Source organism: Aythya fuligula, chromosome 8 (assembly GCF_009819795.1).
Source record: "Aythya fuligula isolate bAytFul2 chromosome 8, bAytFul2.pri, whole genome shotgun sequence".
Taxonomy (NCBI): domain Eukaryota; kingdom Metazoa; phylum Chordata; class Aves; order Anseriformes; family Anatidae; genus Aythya; species Aythya fuligula.
This window is the reverse complement of record NC_045566.1, coordinates 6,866,192-6,884,682: the sequence shown is the minus strand read 5'-3', so window position 1 is coordinate 6,884,682 and position 18,491 is coordinate 6,866,192. Positions and strand designations below refer to the sequence as shown.

The 18,491-nt window shown below is 35.8% G+C and overlaps 1 protein-coding gene across 2 annotated transcripts in view; it reads right to left on the bottom strand.

Annotated features, from left to right (window-relative positions):
• FAF1 (Fas associated factor 1) overlaps positions 1-18,491 on the bottom strand; it is a 158,355-nt gene that overhangs the window by 39,168 nt on the left and 100,696 nt on the right. For both annotated transcript variants that reach the window (XM_032191904.1, XM_032191903.1), the window contains exons 10-13: positions 17,981-18,107; positions 16,975-17,038; positions 15,967-16,048; positions 6,136-6,290 (exon numbers count right to left, since the gene is read on the bottom strand). In XM_032191904.1, coding sequence (XP_032047795.1) covers positions 6,136-6,290; positions 15,967-16,048; positions 16,975-17,038; positions 17,981-18,107 — 428 coding nt within the window. The remainder of the gene's footprint in view (positions 1-6,135; positions 6,291-15,966; positions 16,049-16,974; positions 17,039-17,980; positions 18,108-18,491) is intronic.

Below are 18,491 nucleotides of genomic sequence, written 5' to 3'. Positions count from 1 at the left end.
ACCAGGCATAAGAACATACAAACAAAAAAGTTATGATGATAAATACTTTAGAAAAATTTATATGTTCCTTAATATTTTGGTGTAAACCACTGAGTAGGCTAAGAACATCCCCGGTGCACAATCCCTAAGAGGGGCACAAGTGAGAGGGAATATTTATTCCCTTTCAGTCTGAACTGATGTTCAGTCCACAATCTGGATGACTCTGGGTGGAAAAAGTGTGATTTATTTATGACTAGATACTTCCCAAAGTTAACCTTACTTTTTAGAAGCTTCAAAACTTTAGAAATAGCTGTGAAAAATTTGACTTCTTTCTTGAGCATGAAGAAAACAATGATGACTATTAAATATGCAATGTTACCAATTATTTTTAATAAAAATTATATACTGTGCAAAGTCAATATAAGACTCATTAAAATGTTAATGTAAAAATAACATTTTTATATTAGGTATTTACATTTTAAAAAAGTAAAGTTGAGGTCACAAAATGGTATATTTAAATAAGCTTGCTATCTATAGTTTTCATAAGACTGAGTTAATATATTACCCACATTAGTAGGGTCATATCTGTTGACTCAAACACAAGGGATGATGAGCAACAGACACAAGGTATTGTCTAAAAATTTATAAAGCAGTTTGACTCAAATGATGTAGATATCCTCTTCGGTATCCACACGCTAAATATCCAGGGATTCAGATGTAAGAAACATGATTTTATCCACTTGTTCTTTATGCAAGAGTAAAGCCTAGATGAGTGGATTATCTTACTCTTCATAAAACATGGAAGATCTAATTTCATCCTTCCAGGTTCAAACAGATTAGGTAAATACTTTATAACCCTATTCAGTCTAAAATACATCTATCTAGAAACTCATTAATCCGTCCTTTCAGATATCACTGACACCAGACAAAATTACTGGTAAAAGTATAAATAAAACATACCCGAACCACTTGCTCAAATACTGTGCTTAAAATGGAAAACAAAAGATGCACTTGCCTTTCAGCGGTAGTTTTGATCATTGTCTGTCGTACAAGACAGACACGTAGCATGATTTGCTAAGGAATATCTCAAATTGCTAGTTAGATTTACTAACAAACTACTGAAGTAGTTTAGCTACTTTACAGATGGTAGTAAAGTGGGAGAAGGTACAAGCACACTGGAAATCAGTATAAGAATTTGGAATAATCTTCACAAATCAGAAAAACAAGCTGACAATTCAGCAGAGTCAGTGGAAGTCTCTGAGGAAAAGAAACCGCTGCACAACTGCCGAGTAAGAATCAAGCAGTAAGGGAAGAAGAAAATTCATGACGTGACGATGACATATTGGGGTAAGTAATCAGAAGCATGGTTTGCTTAACATGAAATAATCTTCTTTCTGTACTTAGTATTGAGAAGGCAGTTTTAGGTACAGTACATGAGTAAAGATATGGACCTATTACAAGAGGACCATATAAATACTGTTTGCAATAACAAATACCTAAAGAGGACAAGATACAAAGAAATGCTGAAGCAATCAGGGTTGCTTAGTGTTAGAAGAAAATTGCAGGAAAACACAATGGGGCTTTTTAAGTACTAAGAACACAGCAGCAGAAAGTAAGAGTATACCTTATTGTCTACTGGGTAGATCAAGATATAATAGTCATCGGTTGATGCAAGAGAAACTTGGGTTAAGCATTAGTGAGAACTGCTTAAAGGCAGTGAAAACCAACTACTGGAACTAGTTATGGAGAGATGCTGATATTCTCCCTCACTCCAAAGGTCAGATCTGGCAACCATCAGCCAGAATGATGCAGGTAGAGCTGAGCCTTCTGGCCAGGTATGGACTTAACGTTGTTACCTGCAGCTCTCCGAGACCTAAGTCAGAATGGTAACAAAAAGGAGAGTGGAAAGGTCAAAGCAGAGTCATCTTACCCTAAAGAGGACAGACACCTGCACTTCTGCAAAAGGCTTTGTCCCCATCAGGCACCCTGCAGTACCAAGGAGACTCAGTCATGCCTTTCAGCTGTATTTTAGTACAAATGATTCTGACTCTGCCAGTTCAGTGATTTCTTCTGAAGGTTGATTTAAACACTCTCATAGAGGCAGCTAAATTTCTCTCCAGCTTCAGTTCTACCTGGCAGTAGACCTCCCTGGTGCAGTTGTGGACTCCTCCATTTAAACAGACCTGTGAATGACTTCTTCCTCAAAGCAGGCCAACAAATCCACCTGGAGTACCTTTTCCGCCTTCACTTCTGTACAGGACACTACAGAGCTTTATTCCTTCTTGTTTTCTGTTCAACAAGCATAATAAACCATGCTGTACTGTGAGTACAATGGAATAGAATTTGCTCTAGGATTATTTTTTTTATAGTGGGAACTTAAAATATATGCTTACAAATGTATCCACAGTTAATTCCTGCAGTTTTAATTTTTTTTCAGATGACCTTGAAGCTTTTTCACAGGCACATAAAATGCCACACTGAAAGCCTTCATCAGATCAAGAGAGACTACTTTCTATTTATAGTTGAATATCAGAGACATCCATATCTTATTAATCACAATGAAATTAAAATGCATTCTATACTGGTTTTTATTCCAAACTAATTTCCAAATTTGGACATTTTTAGATTACTAACATTACCTTGAAGTACATAAATATTTAAACAGGGACAGTTTACCTTTTCTGGTGGGTGTATAATAAACAGTTTAACCATCATCTATATACAGGCTGTTTTGTTCTCTATCTAAAGAGACAATCACCTTTTATCCTTTTCCTTTTTCCTTCATTTCAGTGCTATTAGGAAACTATTCACAAGTGCAACCCTGAACAATACTATGCAGTAATTATGACTAGATGACAAAGAGATGTGAACAATTACTGAGCCCATTTTGAAACCCTACACTAATAAAGTCATTAGATGCTGCCCTTGCCATGAGCCTTCTAAAAGCTTCTGAAGTTACAAGAACACACGGCATTGTTCGTTAGGACAATTGCTGCTGGCAGAATGCAAACCTTGAGTTAAACCATGCTGCAAATTGATCTTGACATTCTGTTAAGACCGCCACTAAAATCAAAAGCAAAGGAGAAAAGGAGAAAATGAGCGGGTGGGATGTAATCATGGAACAGAAGGGTTCCCTCCTCACCTTCTTTCCTCTTCCTCCTCAAAACAAACCATACAGAAAATGACAAACTCGCCTGGTGTTTGAGAGCCTTTATTTTTAAAACATTAATTAGACTTTTGACCTGTTTTTATGGACTGGCACTGTATTGCTATTAAAGTAAATTAAATAAAATATTGCAAAATACAATAGATAAGGTTTTCACACTGTTCTGTGAAACCTGCTAAGGATTTGATGCCCAAAGAACAAGTCCAGCAGTTTTGCAAGCAACATATACAGAATCTATGGTCACTCCTTAGGAGGCAGTGGTAAATTAACTCACCAAGTCCAGCACTCACAGACCCCACACCTGCAATATATTTGCTGAAGGATCAAATAGGATTGGGGAGCTAGAGTAATATGGTCAACTGGTCTTCATCCAGGCATGCATCATTCAGTAGGTTAGTATTAAGGGTCAGCAACTGTGAATATGGCTAATTACTTGGTGACGGAAATTGCAGGTGAAGACAACCTGCTGCTGAGAAGCACTTTGGTCAATTAACTCTTTCCTAAGCTTAAGCAAAATGAAAAACTATCATTTGAACATTAAAACTATTGAAACTAACAAGTACCTGTCATCATAGCTGAGAAAAGTTGGCAACACCTTGAAATACAGCACCCAAGGGCAAAGATACCAAAAGCTGAAAAGCTGCTACAGACATCTGAGGCACTGTTTTATGGTTTTGGCATTGCTTTGCTTGGCAAACATTAGGTACTTTGGAAATCTGTTAATATTATGTGTAATCTATGTTTGTAGATGCTGTGTGTACAAACATAAGAGTATGTGTGCATGTGTAGGCATATATGTATTTATGTATATTCATTATATACATGTCCTGGATGTAAATACATGAATTACATTAATATATATTAATGAATTAATAAAAATACCTATGCATGTGCTTGTGTACATACACACACACACACCATTATATTACAATAATGGTATTAAGTCAACTCTTTGAAGTACGAAGATGCCAGAACTAAAGCTGTTCATGTCTGGCCCTCCTGCCTACCTTTCCCTATACTTGAGGAACTGCTTAGCCCATGTGATGGCCCAACACAGCTGGTGAGCTGCTCCAGCTGTACGCTCAGCCCAAAAGGTAGGGCCAGAACTGTCAACATCACTACTACCAGACACTGATATGAGGAAATCATATTTTGTATCAGATGCAAAATGAGGAAACAAAGATTTAGGAGCTGTTTCTACAGTGTTCAGGATAGACCCCCATTTTGTTAATGAGAAAAGCAGAAGCTAGTAATAAAACTGCTTTCAGAACAGATGTACATTTCATCCATAGATTTCAGAAAGAGGACAGCAAAGGGTAAGAAAAAGCAGAACATCCAAGATTTATATATATTTTTTTGCTTATATTACAAAGTATTTCTATTTTAAATCACTCATGTCATCTACAGTACTGAAAACCTGTCTTTTACTACTGAAATTGAGGTGTCCCTAGTGATTAGAGTAAATAAAGTGTGCCTGATTGTTCTACCTTCCCACGTCACCTTTTTCACTAATGCATCTCTAACAGCACAAATAAATTGTTCTTGGGCCACACTAGAATGCAAAAAACAGCTCCTTCTGTTGTTTTCTCACTATTCAAACAAAAAGCTACATGCAACTGCATTTGTAGGGGAACAGAATACTCCAAGACCACTGTTGTTGTGTCATATAAAGAGGTACTGCATATTTATTTATGGGAATGCCTACAGTGTACTGACACTTTCCAAAGAGGGAAGGAAGCACCATGCCCCCTCTGAAGAAATCACAGTTTAAGGAGCAGGATGTGACACTAAACACAAATGAGAAATTATTCTAATTTGAGCCAGCATGCCTTGTTTACCCCTTACTATTTTTTGACCTCACTGTTAATATGACAGTTTCTTTGTTGTTGTTAATAGAAAGCAAAAAATGAAGGCTTAAAAACCCTATCATACTGCACAATCAGTGACTAGGTTCATTGAGAATAGCTATAAAGCCTTAAACAAGCCCTTTATTTTGTGTTTTAAAAAGTGTCATAAGGAGTTAATAGGACACAGCTGTACAGGCTCTTTCTAATAAGCAGCTTCTGTCGCTTTGGTCACCACAGGTGTCTCTGTAACCTGCAAACTCTTATTACTAGTGTATCAAAGTTGTGCTACTTAATAGATTTCTTTAGTAAAACACAACAAAGCAATTACATGGCTGTTGATCGTCAGTCATAAAAAAACCTCAAACACACTTTTTCAAAAGAAACTACACTGCAATTTTTTGTCATTGTAAAATAAAAGAAACTAGAGAATTAAATAGAAAACCAAACAATAGAACAGCAGGTAGTCAACTGAACTTAGCCACTACAGATGGTTTAGAAATAGTGTTTCCTTCTACACCAAGTTGTGGGATAAAAGAAAAGGAGGAGGCTCCTTACTGCCAATGAATGGCAATACCAAAAGACTTAAGCAAGTTTCCCGTCTATGTATTTGGTCCCATGAAAGAACCTAGATGTTTCTTTTTCCTTTCTCTCTCTCCCCCCCTTTTGCTTTTTTTCATAATCTTTAACAGTTCTCTAGAGTAATTTGAACTACATGCACAACCACAGATTCATCCAATGACAAATGCAGAAAGTTGAGTGAGGAATTCCTATGTAACATAAGTGTAATTTTAAAAGTGTATTATTAGATGAAATGATTGTTCTGTTCTCTCTTGTCCACTTCCAGTAAAGAAATATTAAGAAGAGACATAGTTCTAGAGCTGTGTTTGCAAAATAAACTCTAAAAGGAAAAAAGGAACTCAATTATTGAACTATTTTTCCTATGCAGGAATAAGAAGTCCATTTGTAATGAAAACGTGGAGGGTTCAATTCCCAGTAAGCATCTGCCAGCACAGCTTCGTTGATTAGTTATGAACAAGCAAGTTTTTACTTCAAATAAATATCAAGCAACAAAACATTTGATACACAGAGATAAGCTCTTCTTTGAAGGAAAAGCTACTCAATTCACAGTGCAAAGAGTCTTACCTTGCTCTGTTTGCTTCTTTTGTCATGTCCCACGCCCAGGTTATGAAGTTCTGACTCAGATATGAGACAATAGATTCAGCACAGAGCATTTGTGAGCAGAAAACGTTGGTTAGTACGCTTTCGTCATGGTGGAGGTAGATAGCAAGAAGCTTTCTCTGAAAAGACATGAAAAAAGATTCACCAGTGAACATTTCCTCAGTCTATTTAGTAATTTTAAATTATGGTTGCATATTTGTGCGTTAGTGCACCAATGGTGTTTATTGAAGGTGCCAACTACCTCAAAGTATGCACACAAGAAAAAAACAATAGATTTCAAGGCAAAGGGTCCATCCCTCTAAATCTACAATGTTTTTTCAACTCTTCCTTGCAATTTTATATTGGGTACCAAAATATGATGTGATACCCTTAGAACATGAAAATAATAACGTTTCAATGTAAAATCAAAAGCTATTAATAGACTTAGCTTAAAAAATGTGTGAACTTTATTGGGCAGCCTGCCAAAAAAAAAAAAAAGAAAAAAAAAATATAACATTTAGAACAATGCCCTGAGCAAGGAACACACCAATTAATACAACAGTGTCTACGATTTCCAAACAAATACAATTATATGCAACCTTAAAAAACGACAGCGCATTATCACCATCCCATCTGTAGCCAAACAAAAGAGAAAATTGAGTAAGAAAGAGTACAGCTGCCCACTGTCCCAAAGCCTGTGATGCTACATGCTGAATGTTTTGGCAGCTCTCCATCCAGTCGTATGGTGTGGGGAGGCCCCCAGCACATCAGCCTCTCACCTACTTCATAAGTCAATGTGCAGCTGATGAAAAGGCCATGTGCCAGCCCAGCTGGCTGCATCTCTTGTGGAGCTGAGAAGAAAGGTGGCCATCCCAGCACTGCAAATGTGTAAGACACAAGTGCAAGGGATGTGGTACGGAAATCACAGAATCATAGGATATCCCAAGTTGGAAGGAGTTGGGCCCACAAGGATCATGGAATCCAACTCCTGGCTCCACACAGGACCAGCCCAAAACCAAACCAGCTGTCTGAGAGCATTGTCCAAATGCTTCTTGAGCTATGACAGGCTCCCGACCACCCTCTGGGTGAAGAACCTCTTCCTAAACCCCAGCCTGACCCTCCCCTGTCCCAGCTCCATGCTGTTCCCTCGGGTCCTGTCGCTGTCCCCAGAGAGCAGAGCTCAGCGCCTGCCCCTCCGCTCCCCCCGTGAGGGAGCTGCAGGCCGCCATGAGGCCTCCCCTCAGCCTGCTCTGCTCGGGGCTGAACAAACCAAGGGACCTCAGCTGCTATTCATAAGTCATGCCCTCTGGACATGGGAAACAGATCAAATGAGTGAACTGTGAATCCCACTTTACATTCGTGAGTTTTGATACATCACATCGTGGCTGCCCTGGTAGCAAAGACTAGATGCTGAAGATCGTATTAGTGGTCTCTTGAAACCAGATAATCTTTGCTGTGTTTTTCTGAAATCCAATCAAGTAATATTTGAAGTTCACTGTCAGCAGCATACAGCTCTGCTGTGTGTCCCCATGACACTTTCAGACCACATTCTGGAAAGTGAGTCTGTGTGTACACAAAGAGAGCAGACTGTGAAAAATACAGGAAAACTATAAGCTATTACAGGACAATGATCCTATATGAAATATTTAAGAAATTATAAACACCATTCAGAAACTTACAATGTTCTACTTGTTTCCTTAGACAATACAGTAAGAGGTATTTTCAGACTTTTAAATAAAAGTCATTTAAAATCTCTTCATTAGAACTAAGACTGAATGCTAGATACTGAGGTGCATTGATATAGCAAGACATGGGATGCAATTTTGAGACAAATTTGTTTTTTAAAAAACCTGTATGGCTATAACCTCAAATACTTGCTTTGGATAAAACCTAATGACTGTTTATAAAAAGAATAATACATTTGAACATTAGACTTTGGGAAAGGGATTAGTAATTTGCATTAATGTTTGACTAATTTAATTTAAATGTTCTTCAGAACCAAGTACACATGTGCCAGAAAGGGCCATTAATAAGCCCAACATGCAGAGATCCATATAAGTGCAGGCAACAATGTTGACTGAAACTAAACTTGAAAATCCAGGGCACTAATGCACAATATCAAGCAATAAAACAGCATTTCTGTGGTGATATTTAATTTAAAAAGAAGAAAGAGGCAGGGGAAGATCAGGCACTGTCTGTTTTTGAGGATCAGCCATTCTGCATTTCAAAGCGTCGATCCCTGCAATATCCAGGTTACTGTGCTAGAATCTCGACTATTATATAGCACTTGTAAGAGAGGGAGGGCAAAGATGTGTTTACTCAGTGATTAGGGCCTTAGAATAAGCCTCTAGCTCCTAGAGAGACAGCTCACCACTTATTCATTTGGACCAATTCACAAAGCCTAGAAAGATTAAACATCCATGCTGAGAAGACAAGCGAATGCAGACGGTGAAAAAGAAATAAAAATTCTTTAAAAACTCTGAGATGACTTCATTATTTTTTCCACAAGGAAACTTTAGGAAAGTGTTTAGTTAGAGAAAAACCCACATTGACCTCTCTCTAAACCCTTAATCTTTCCTTTGTGGTGGCACTGCTTTGTGGTAAGCGGATGGCTTTGCTCTCCTCTTTTCACGGGGAGCGAGTAGAAAAAAAAGGCTCTTGAGAAACACTTTTAGTTCCAAAGAAACAACCCCATGAAACTGTTAAATATGAGATTCCATACAACTGAATGTTTCAAAATATGTACAGTTTTAGGCTTAAAGATTTACAGACAAATTTTAGTAAACAAAACAGGCACACACACAATAGATGTTTACATTGAGCTGCTTTACAAGTGAATGTAATTTTTGTTGCATCAACAAATCTTGCTAGGCAAAGACTAAGCACCATATATGCAGACTATATTTGTGTCTGCCAGTTTGTCCAAAATATTAAGGCTGGGCATAGGCATGTTGCAAGAACAATGAAAAGTGGTAACAGGACAAAGTGCTGAAACATCATTTTGAAAAATCCTTATAGAAGGCAAGAATATTTTTTGCTTGGAAAAATGTGCTATTGCAAAAGGCTTGAAGCTGTTTTGGGGGGTGAGGGGAGTTTTGTTATTATTATTATTATCATTATTATTATTAACACGTGGTAGTATATATTGTAAGAAGTGTTTTTTTTTTTATTATTTCTAGACTTTTGAAAAAAATCAGAGTAAATTCTAGGATTCTATGATGACTAATACGGGGAATTTTTTAGTCAATACAAAAAAAATAGGCTTACTAAACTCTTGAACAGTCTTGACTTTCATAAAAGAAGACTATTAATGCAACAATAGTCTGTTCTGTGTTGGATGTCTCAAAAACATAATGATTTCAGGGTTATATACTTAGCACAAAATTTTAACCAAGAAAAAAAACAATGAGAAGAACTTTTGTTAGTCCCCAGGTACGGCATACTGAAAAGGTTCTAAGTACTGAATATCTATCTGATAGGCTTCTAAGAATTTAAGCCATCTAGGGATGTATTTTTCAGAGGATGTTGATGATGAAAACCACGCAGTCATGTACTAGAATTTTCAGAAGGGGACAGGATTTACAGACATGATGAATCTAAGCCTCCTCATTATCAGCAACACTTAAGGTCCTAAATGCTTTAGCTCTAAGCTCCAGGTTACATTTTATTTAACGGAAAATGGGACATCAGGAAGAGGCACTAACCATTTTCTGCATCTGATTTATCTAAATACTTTAAAAGAAGAAAACACATCCAGATCTCAAGCATTTTTTTCTACAACTTCTGTTGCCATCAGACTGTGCACAAGATGCAGTTGGCCTTGCCCCTGCTCCTGTGCCCCACACCCACCACCATGTAATTTGCTGGGAAGTGCTGCAGCCCCTTCCTGCCTGATTTTGATCTGTTGATGGAACATGTGTGGCATGTGGCACCCTGGAAAGAAACACAGGCTGTAGAGGGACACTGAAATGAAGGCCAAGTTGTCCCTGTGGCAGAATGAAACACGTATCTTCATGAGATTGAGAGACTAATTGGATCATCGCTGAGAGAGTAATGCATTATCAAAGCTTCTCAGCCAGTTCCTAAAACATGAGGAACTTTCAGATAGCACAGAAGAATATGAATATGAAAAGCAATAAAGTCATAAGGGTTGCAAAACCACAGACCTGGATGTCTATTTCTGAATCTCAGCTTTACAAGTTCAAGTAATGATTGAGACAAAAACATTCACTACATAACTTGTGCTAGAGACTTGAATGTTCTTTCAAGTTGGTAGGCTAATGATCTTCATTCTTCCTCCAGGTTTTACATAGTAAAAGCTAATTTAAAGGAACAAAGGGACACTTTTGCACATCTTTAAGCCTTTGATGTGTACAATCTGATCCACCTATCTAAAGTGATCCTGGAGATCATATGATCAACTTCCTTGAGCAAAACTACTTTATCATGTGCAGTCTTTTTTCCTAAGCAGAATGTAAACCCTCTGCAACACACCAAGGTGATATGCATTAGTATTTACTCCACTTTGAAAAAGGATCAAAGCAGGAATAGGGCAGACAGAGATTCATCGGAAGCCTTTCCTGTATATTACAAATAACAGAACAGAACCTGCTAAAGATAAGCGAATTCCCCTTGCACCAGTCAAAAGAAAGGACACAGATACCAAAGACATAAACAAGGGGCAGTAACCAGCTTCTAGCACTGTAGAAAAAGATCTGAATTGGATCCTGTAAGATCCTAAGTGAGACTGAGATGATCCCTGATCATCAGGAGATGAATCTCCTGATCTGGTCTTTTGTATTATACATGGCATAGGGCATCTCTAAATTAGTTCCAACGTTAATTATTTTACATATTTCAGTAAAACCTTCAGTGAAAGAGAATCCAGACGAAACAGGAAAAGCTGTTCAAATGGTTAACCACTCTCCCATGTGAAGGTGTGCTTTATTTTAAGTTTGATTTAAAATACTTTCATGTTCCAGCTATTTGATCCTATTATACTGTTGTATCTCTATTTCAATCAATTGAACTTGTAGTGATATCTTACATAGTGCAACAAATAACCAGTAATTAAAACCAAACTCAGATAAGCTTCAAAAGAGGAGAAAATGCTGAGTGTGGCAGACAATTTCAGTAAACTTTCAGTGTTTAATATCAAGTACAGAGACCGTTGAAGATACATCCATACCCAAGACTAACCTTTCCCATATGAATGATGAAGCAGAATAAAGGGTGTGTAGGGACACGATGAGACTACTAAGCTGATATGTTGTAGCAAAAATTTCTAAATGGTAATTATCTATTTCAAAATCAATTTAAGGATGTAAATACAGAACTGCTAACAAATACATCAGGCAAGACTGGAAAGTAAATGTAGGTGACTAAAATGGGGCTTAACTGGAATTTATGTACTGACATCTATGCTACTGCAGCTGCTTTACTCTTCCTGGGTACCTAGATTTACACTTCTCTAGCTGTCCTCTACAACCAGACTGTGTAGACTGGCATACAGGTTATTGACACCAAATTATAATCTGTTAAGTAGTCACTTAACCTCTAAGACTCCCACGCAGCTCAACTGAAAAATCATTTTCAAAGCACACCTACCACATGCCATACACTCAAGCCCCTCATAAAACATAGCAGGAGTGATTTGATTTGATTTGATTTGATTTGAAATGTGCCCAGAGTCAAAGTAAAAGGTGGTGGTGAAGCTGTACTCCACAGTGCTCCACAGTATTTAGGGAACATACACAAGAATACATTCAATCCCACCTCCTGCATGACAGAACTCCTTTCCCTCCCTGGCCACCTGCCTAGACTTTCCTCTAATCAGTAATTACCCACTGTTCTAGAACAGGTCCCTTCTTCACCCATATGCCAAACTTACTACACTTTGCAGAAACTCATTCGTTGGGCCTAAGAAGGTATTGGCCAGGGAGAATCTTTCATCTAGGAAAGAAAAGACGACAAGGGCTAAACCAAAAAGCTGTCCTATAGCCATTGCACTCAGTGTAGTCTTTAACAGTCTTGTTCAATTTTCCCACAGGCTGGTGCATCCTTGGCATAGACTACCTCAGGAGAGGGTACTTCAAGGACCCAAAAGGTCAGTATGAACTGAATTAGCTGGAATAATAATGAAGCACAGTTTTCTGCATTATGCAGATAAAAATTATACAACAGAAAACCCTGTATGAAGGAATACTAAAGCTACCACCTGAAAAGAAAAACAGGAAAAAAAAAAAAAGAAAAAAAAAAAAAAGGGTTTATTTGATCATGCTAAATCACAGAAAGAGCATACTTTCTTCTAGGTATTCAGGAAATTAAGTACCCATATGTGAAAGCAATGGTTTTGCCAGGAAATTGAACCTAAAAGACAGAATTCAGAGAGAACAACATGGCTCATTTTCAGCATGCAGTAGTATATATTGAGGTGACAATACCAATCTGTGCTAAGAGAGATGTTTCACATATTTATTAGAAGTCAGTGGACAGAAAGGTTGAGACAGGAGCAGGAGGTGATCTGACAGAGGTATAAAAACATAAGAGCTACTGAAAAGGTAAAGCAGATGCCTTTATCCTTTTCTCATAATAAAAGAGTAGCAACCACCTGTAAGATAAAAAAGTAAACAAACTCCAATAAAAGAAAATACTCTAGTATTATTCAAGGAAATAGCTTACAGAAATTCAATATAGAGATTAAGCAATACCACCCTAAGTTAGGATAAACCCCCTGATGTTTCAGAGCATAAGGCACCCGTAAACTGCATTCAGTTGGAAAGAAACCTCCTGCAAACATCTTGTTTAAAAATGTGCATTATAAGATTTCATCTCTGGCATCTGTTCTAGCTATTTTTACAATGGTGCTTGAGCAAGAGTAAGCTTGTTCTTCATAAACTAGTATGACAGCGAAGTGTTTCTTTCAAATGGGCACAATAAGTAGAGAAATAATTTCACAAAATAAGTTATTTTAATAGATCTTTGTCTCTTTTTCCCTTCCTGACCCAATTACAAATTAATAATGAAAATATTTTCTTGTGTTACAGATACACAGTAAGCCTTAGAAATTAACACAGAATGCTCTGAACCATCATGCTGCAAGAGGTAATTGGGGATTTCATTCACAAGGACCAAGGACATCAGTTGTTAAAGGCAAAACTCTGTATCTTGGCTTGTCTATATCTGCATTTTTGTGTAAGAGGTATGTACACTTTTTAAACCAGAGCTATATTTGACCTCAACCCATCTCTCTGCCTAGAACTGGCATTGTCATGGTAGCACTTGCTCTTAAGCAAGATACCCATCATTTGTGTTAACCTTAACTCTAATGACTCAAAATAAAGTGCTATGATAAAAACCTAAACAAAATACAGGTAAACAGACAAACACCTAACCTTTCTAAAAGGTGTTTCTTTTTCAAATAACATTTTCTTATGCAGCTATGAATTAACTTCATTTCCAATGAATGAAAAAAAAAAAGATTTAACAGAAAAACATTTATTTTCTGTAAAAGAAATATATCTATTTTTAAAATATATGTTCTGACATATATTTTATATGTTAAAATCTGTGTTTAAAATATATGTTCTGACATAAATTGATTTTCTTAAAATAACCCAAACTAAAGTGTTTCTGAAAAAAGGCTTCAAGTTCATATGTAACGGGCTATTTTGGAAGGAGAAAGTATCCACTACACAGATTAAAAACACAGCTGATGGCTGTCTAACTGGACCTGAACTGTAGAGTGCACCTTCTGCTCTGGACAGCATTGAGATTTTGTCAAGAAAAGGCTAAGATCTCTGAGCACTCTTGCTGCCAAGTGCTCTCAAATTAAATCAGTTTGAAGTGGTTTTCATTAAGATGGATTGAGTGTGGCATCGTGAGAAACACTCTATCAAATGTAGTGTTTTACTTAGTGATTAAGCATATACCAGTTGATGAAGCTACCCAAATCCTTCGTAATCCCACCACTCCAATAAACATTTAATGAGTATATAAGTTCAAAAAGCCTAGCAGAGGATTTAAACCTTCAATCTTGTTTTTATTTACTCTTGGAACTCAATTTCTCACTTCAAGTGAAGAATGCTGGTGCCTGAAGCTCATCTGTTGCCCTGGTAAAATTAAGTGCCCTCCATAGTATAAATTAGAAGACAGACAGTCAGGTTGCAGTTTTCTGTTAAGCTTTTTCCTTATACTGATATACTTATTCAACTATTTTATGAAATGAAGTTACAAAAATATAAAATAATGTATCCCTTTCCTCACTTAGGAATTCTGGGAGGTGGTTCTGAAAAAACTTGTTTGTAACAAGGAAAACATAATAAAAATAAATGGCTTCTATCCCTTATCATACCTTTGCTTTACATCAGAATGTTATAATCAAAACAATGACATTTCACAGGGTAGTTGGGAGGCATAACGGCTTCTAAAAATTATGGCAATTTTTCCAAAAAATATTTAAAGGAAGAAGTCATAAAAATAACACTTTTCTTAATTGTATTACTTTATCCTGATGTAGATCTAGTCCAAATACATCAAAAAATATTAGAAATGTAAGGTCATGTGGATTTCAGATGTGCCATGCAAGTAGTATATGAAGTACCTGGAGTATTAAAAAAACAAAACAACTGTCCTGCATTAGTATCAGATTTAGAGGTATAAAACTGTATTTATGAAAGCTCCTAATGGGCTCTCTTCCATTACAGTGATGGTGTCAACCATTTCTGATGAAATGACATAGTGAACTTTTTAACACAAAAACTTTTCAAGTTGACTTCATCATTTTATTTCTTTGAAACACATACTGTTCCACTTGAATGAGCTATAAATTTATACTTTGCCAGTGAATTATTCTGTGTACATTTATGCCCTGAAATCCATATACAGTCATAAAATATTCACTAAATTTAGAGTGTAAGAAAATTGTGTCCACAACATGTCAAGTTAGCATTCACTTAAGCTACACAGTGTAGATTCATAGCATACTGATCATAACATCCTCTAGCACAACATAGCTATTCCTTCCAATATGAATAACTACAGGAAGCCACAAAATTCTTCATTTTAAAATTAAATATCTATTGAGACAACCAAAAATAAATTTAAACAGCATAACTTTGTTTGTGTTTCAGCTTTGTCTATGATTGATTACGCAAGGCTTTGGGTTTCTCCTTAGTGAATTCAAGTCACCAGAACTTAAATAAACTATTCCCATTCTAATTTTATTAAAATACTGATTTTACAACTGTGCACGGAATAACAGAAACTTGAGATGTCTGGTTGGATGGACAGAAAACCTAAATAACCAAACTTTAGTACTGGAATTTACTTGGCAGATAAAGGCTGTACAAATGAAGAAAAAAAAAAGAAAGAACGAATGAAAGAAAGAAAGGACTGTATTTCAGACACCTTTAAATATAAATTTACAATTTCATTAGCCATCCTTCAAAGGAGTTACCAACATGCAATGTTGAACTTGTCAACCAAGAGATTCCCAGCCAGTGTTAAGTAGGGCTAGGACACGATTATTTCAGGAAGAAAAGGGAGGAGAATTAAAAAAAAAAAGAGAGAGAGAAAAAAACCTGCCCCCATAGTTACCAATCACTACAGGACTTAAAAGTACAGCCTGAGTAATTAGAAAGCATGAGTTATTCAATGTAATTTCAACAACATTAAGGGTAAGCATTTTGGTCAATGAACCATATAATTATTCACAAATAATATACATAACTCCAAAATATAGTTTACCTTTTTAAACAGTGATAAAACGTGCAGCAATTTCCATTTTTCCCCTAAATTAAATGAAGTAACACTTACATCTCTAGCTTTCCCATAGAAGGCTTCTTGAAAAGCAGCCTCTAATGATCCAATAAAATAAACAGGATGGCAGTCACCATATCTATTTGAGATAAAAATTTCAATTAAAAAAAAAATACTAAAGTAGTAATTTCATTATTCTACCTCTTCATGTATGCTGTTAATAAAACACATTGGCTAAACACTTAAAAGATAAAGTATTACATTTCTAAATATTCCTTTAAAGCAAATCTGTCCCCCAGCGTTCAAAAGCTTAAAGTAACTAATTGCTACATTACAAATTTTACCATAAAAACTTTTTACAAACATAGACACCTTAATTTCTAAATATATATATTTTTCAATAATAACATATTTCTTCCTTTTACTATATTTTTAAAGGTTAACTAAAGTGTATTCTTGTATTACACACGAATGCATTTCATTTATATACAAAAAGTACATTTCCTTATACAGGGGTGAAAACAGAAGGCACGTAAACTTTGCATTAGTTTGTAGTACATTATGCAGCTTCTACCTTTCTGATTAAATGAGGTAAGCGTTTAACAGTGTAAGATCCAGTGGTATGAAGTTAAACAAAAAGCAGCATTTTATTTTTAAAAAGCAATGATTGATCCAACCATTTCATTTTTGTGAAAGCTCTTATTGCAACTCTGTATATATTCTTCTATATTAATCAACTTCAGCCTTTTTGTTCCTGAATACCAAATTAAAATTAGTATACATAATCAGATTCTTTATCATTCTTCTGGACTCCTACATAATTAACGATATTAATTAGTAGCAAATTAAATAAGGCAAGAATCTGTTACTCTAAAATGGACTGAGAAATATGCTATTTCAGAAATAGATCTAACAAAGTTAAGCTTAAAGTAAATTAGATAAGGATGCCTAAATGAGTGTCCTTATAAAAGAAAATATGTACATTTGGTTTATTTTTATTTTCATTATTTACTACATTTAACTTAGTTTTTAACAGGAATTGCACAGTTGTAAGGCTGAGCTTACCTTGAAGAAAACTCTGCTGTAAATTGTAATAAGGCATCTCCTTCATTTTCAGCATTTTCTGGCACTAAAAAAAAAATAAAATAAATTAAATACAACCTTATGGAAACAGATTTTAATATGCGCATTCACTTTGCTTCATGGATTTTTTATGTTTACAGCTTACTGAAGTGGTTACCAAGAGACCATATAAATTTCATGAAAGACTACGAACCTTTGGAAAGACATGGAATTTCCAGACACTCTCATGAATATATTCAGGCTTTCCAAACAGTAAAATCCTCAGGTCCAGTGTAATGTGATATATCACTTGTTCAGAGTTAACACTCTGGACTTACATTAATATATTAAAATGAAAGGACTGGCTTGAAAGGCTTGACCCACAATATTTCTAGTTACTTTTTTTATTAGTATTATTATTTTAAACTTCCTAAACATAATGTTAAAAAGTTTCACATGCCATCACGGTGACATAACTTTGCTGTCAAAAACTTTTAAGGTAATAATAACATCAAGGCTAGCCTAAAAAAATAGAGTATATATCGAATAGCACATAGGAAGTAATTGACTGTTCCTGCTTGATTCTTTTCATAATTCAAGGACAAATAATCACTAAGAAACTTGTTAAATGTATATACCTCAAAATATTTATCACCACAAGATGCTAAAACTAAAATCTGTAGAATTTTCAAAACAGGAAAATCTAGGTTTCTACAAGTACATTCAGTTACAGATCACCATTTCTCAGCATTAAATCACCCTCCTTCAACTATAACCTAAAATCATGGGGTTACGAAGAAGCTTCCTCCATGGGAAGATGTGTTCATTGTTCTCAGTTACGTTTCCAGTACTCTTATTTAACACACCCATCATACACGAGACTCAAACAATTCTAATGGTCCTATAGAAAAACTTTCCTGTTTTTTTCTGTGCAGACTCGTCATACCTCGCTGCATCCACTAGTGCTTTATTACTACCAGTTAATTGTCAATTAGCTTTCAACTCTTACTCATTGGCGATTTCCTCAAGGCAGATGATGCTACTCCAAACATTTCTCCATCATCAACTCCAAACTCTGTAGCATCTTCAAAATCATCTCCATCACTGTCACTAACCATATGAACATCGGTGCATTGCTATTTAGAAACAAAAAACAAAATCCACCATAAACCTCTATTACAGCCATCATCTTCAGTGACATACAAAATACATGCTGAAAAATACTTACGCATTTTTAAGAAAATACTTGGTATATTGCATTTTATTTTACTATTTTATACAGCTTTATCAGGTTACTTTTTACAAATAAGATCTAATTTTTACCAGAATTATTGCTGACAGAGCATTATGTGACAAAAAGCATTATTTAAATAACTAAGGATTTGGATCTGCATCCACAGAATTGAGCAAAGTTGAGCAAATTTTATCTAAAGTTAATTTTCTTTTCCATCTAGGGGTACTACGGGTGGTGTAACTGAATTAGAGTGAGAAAAGCCACAAAATCTACCACTAAGTTCCAA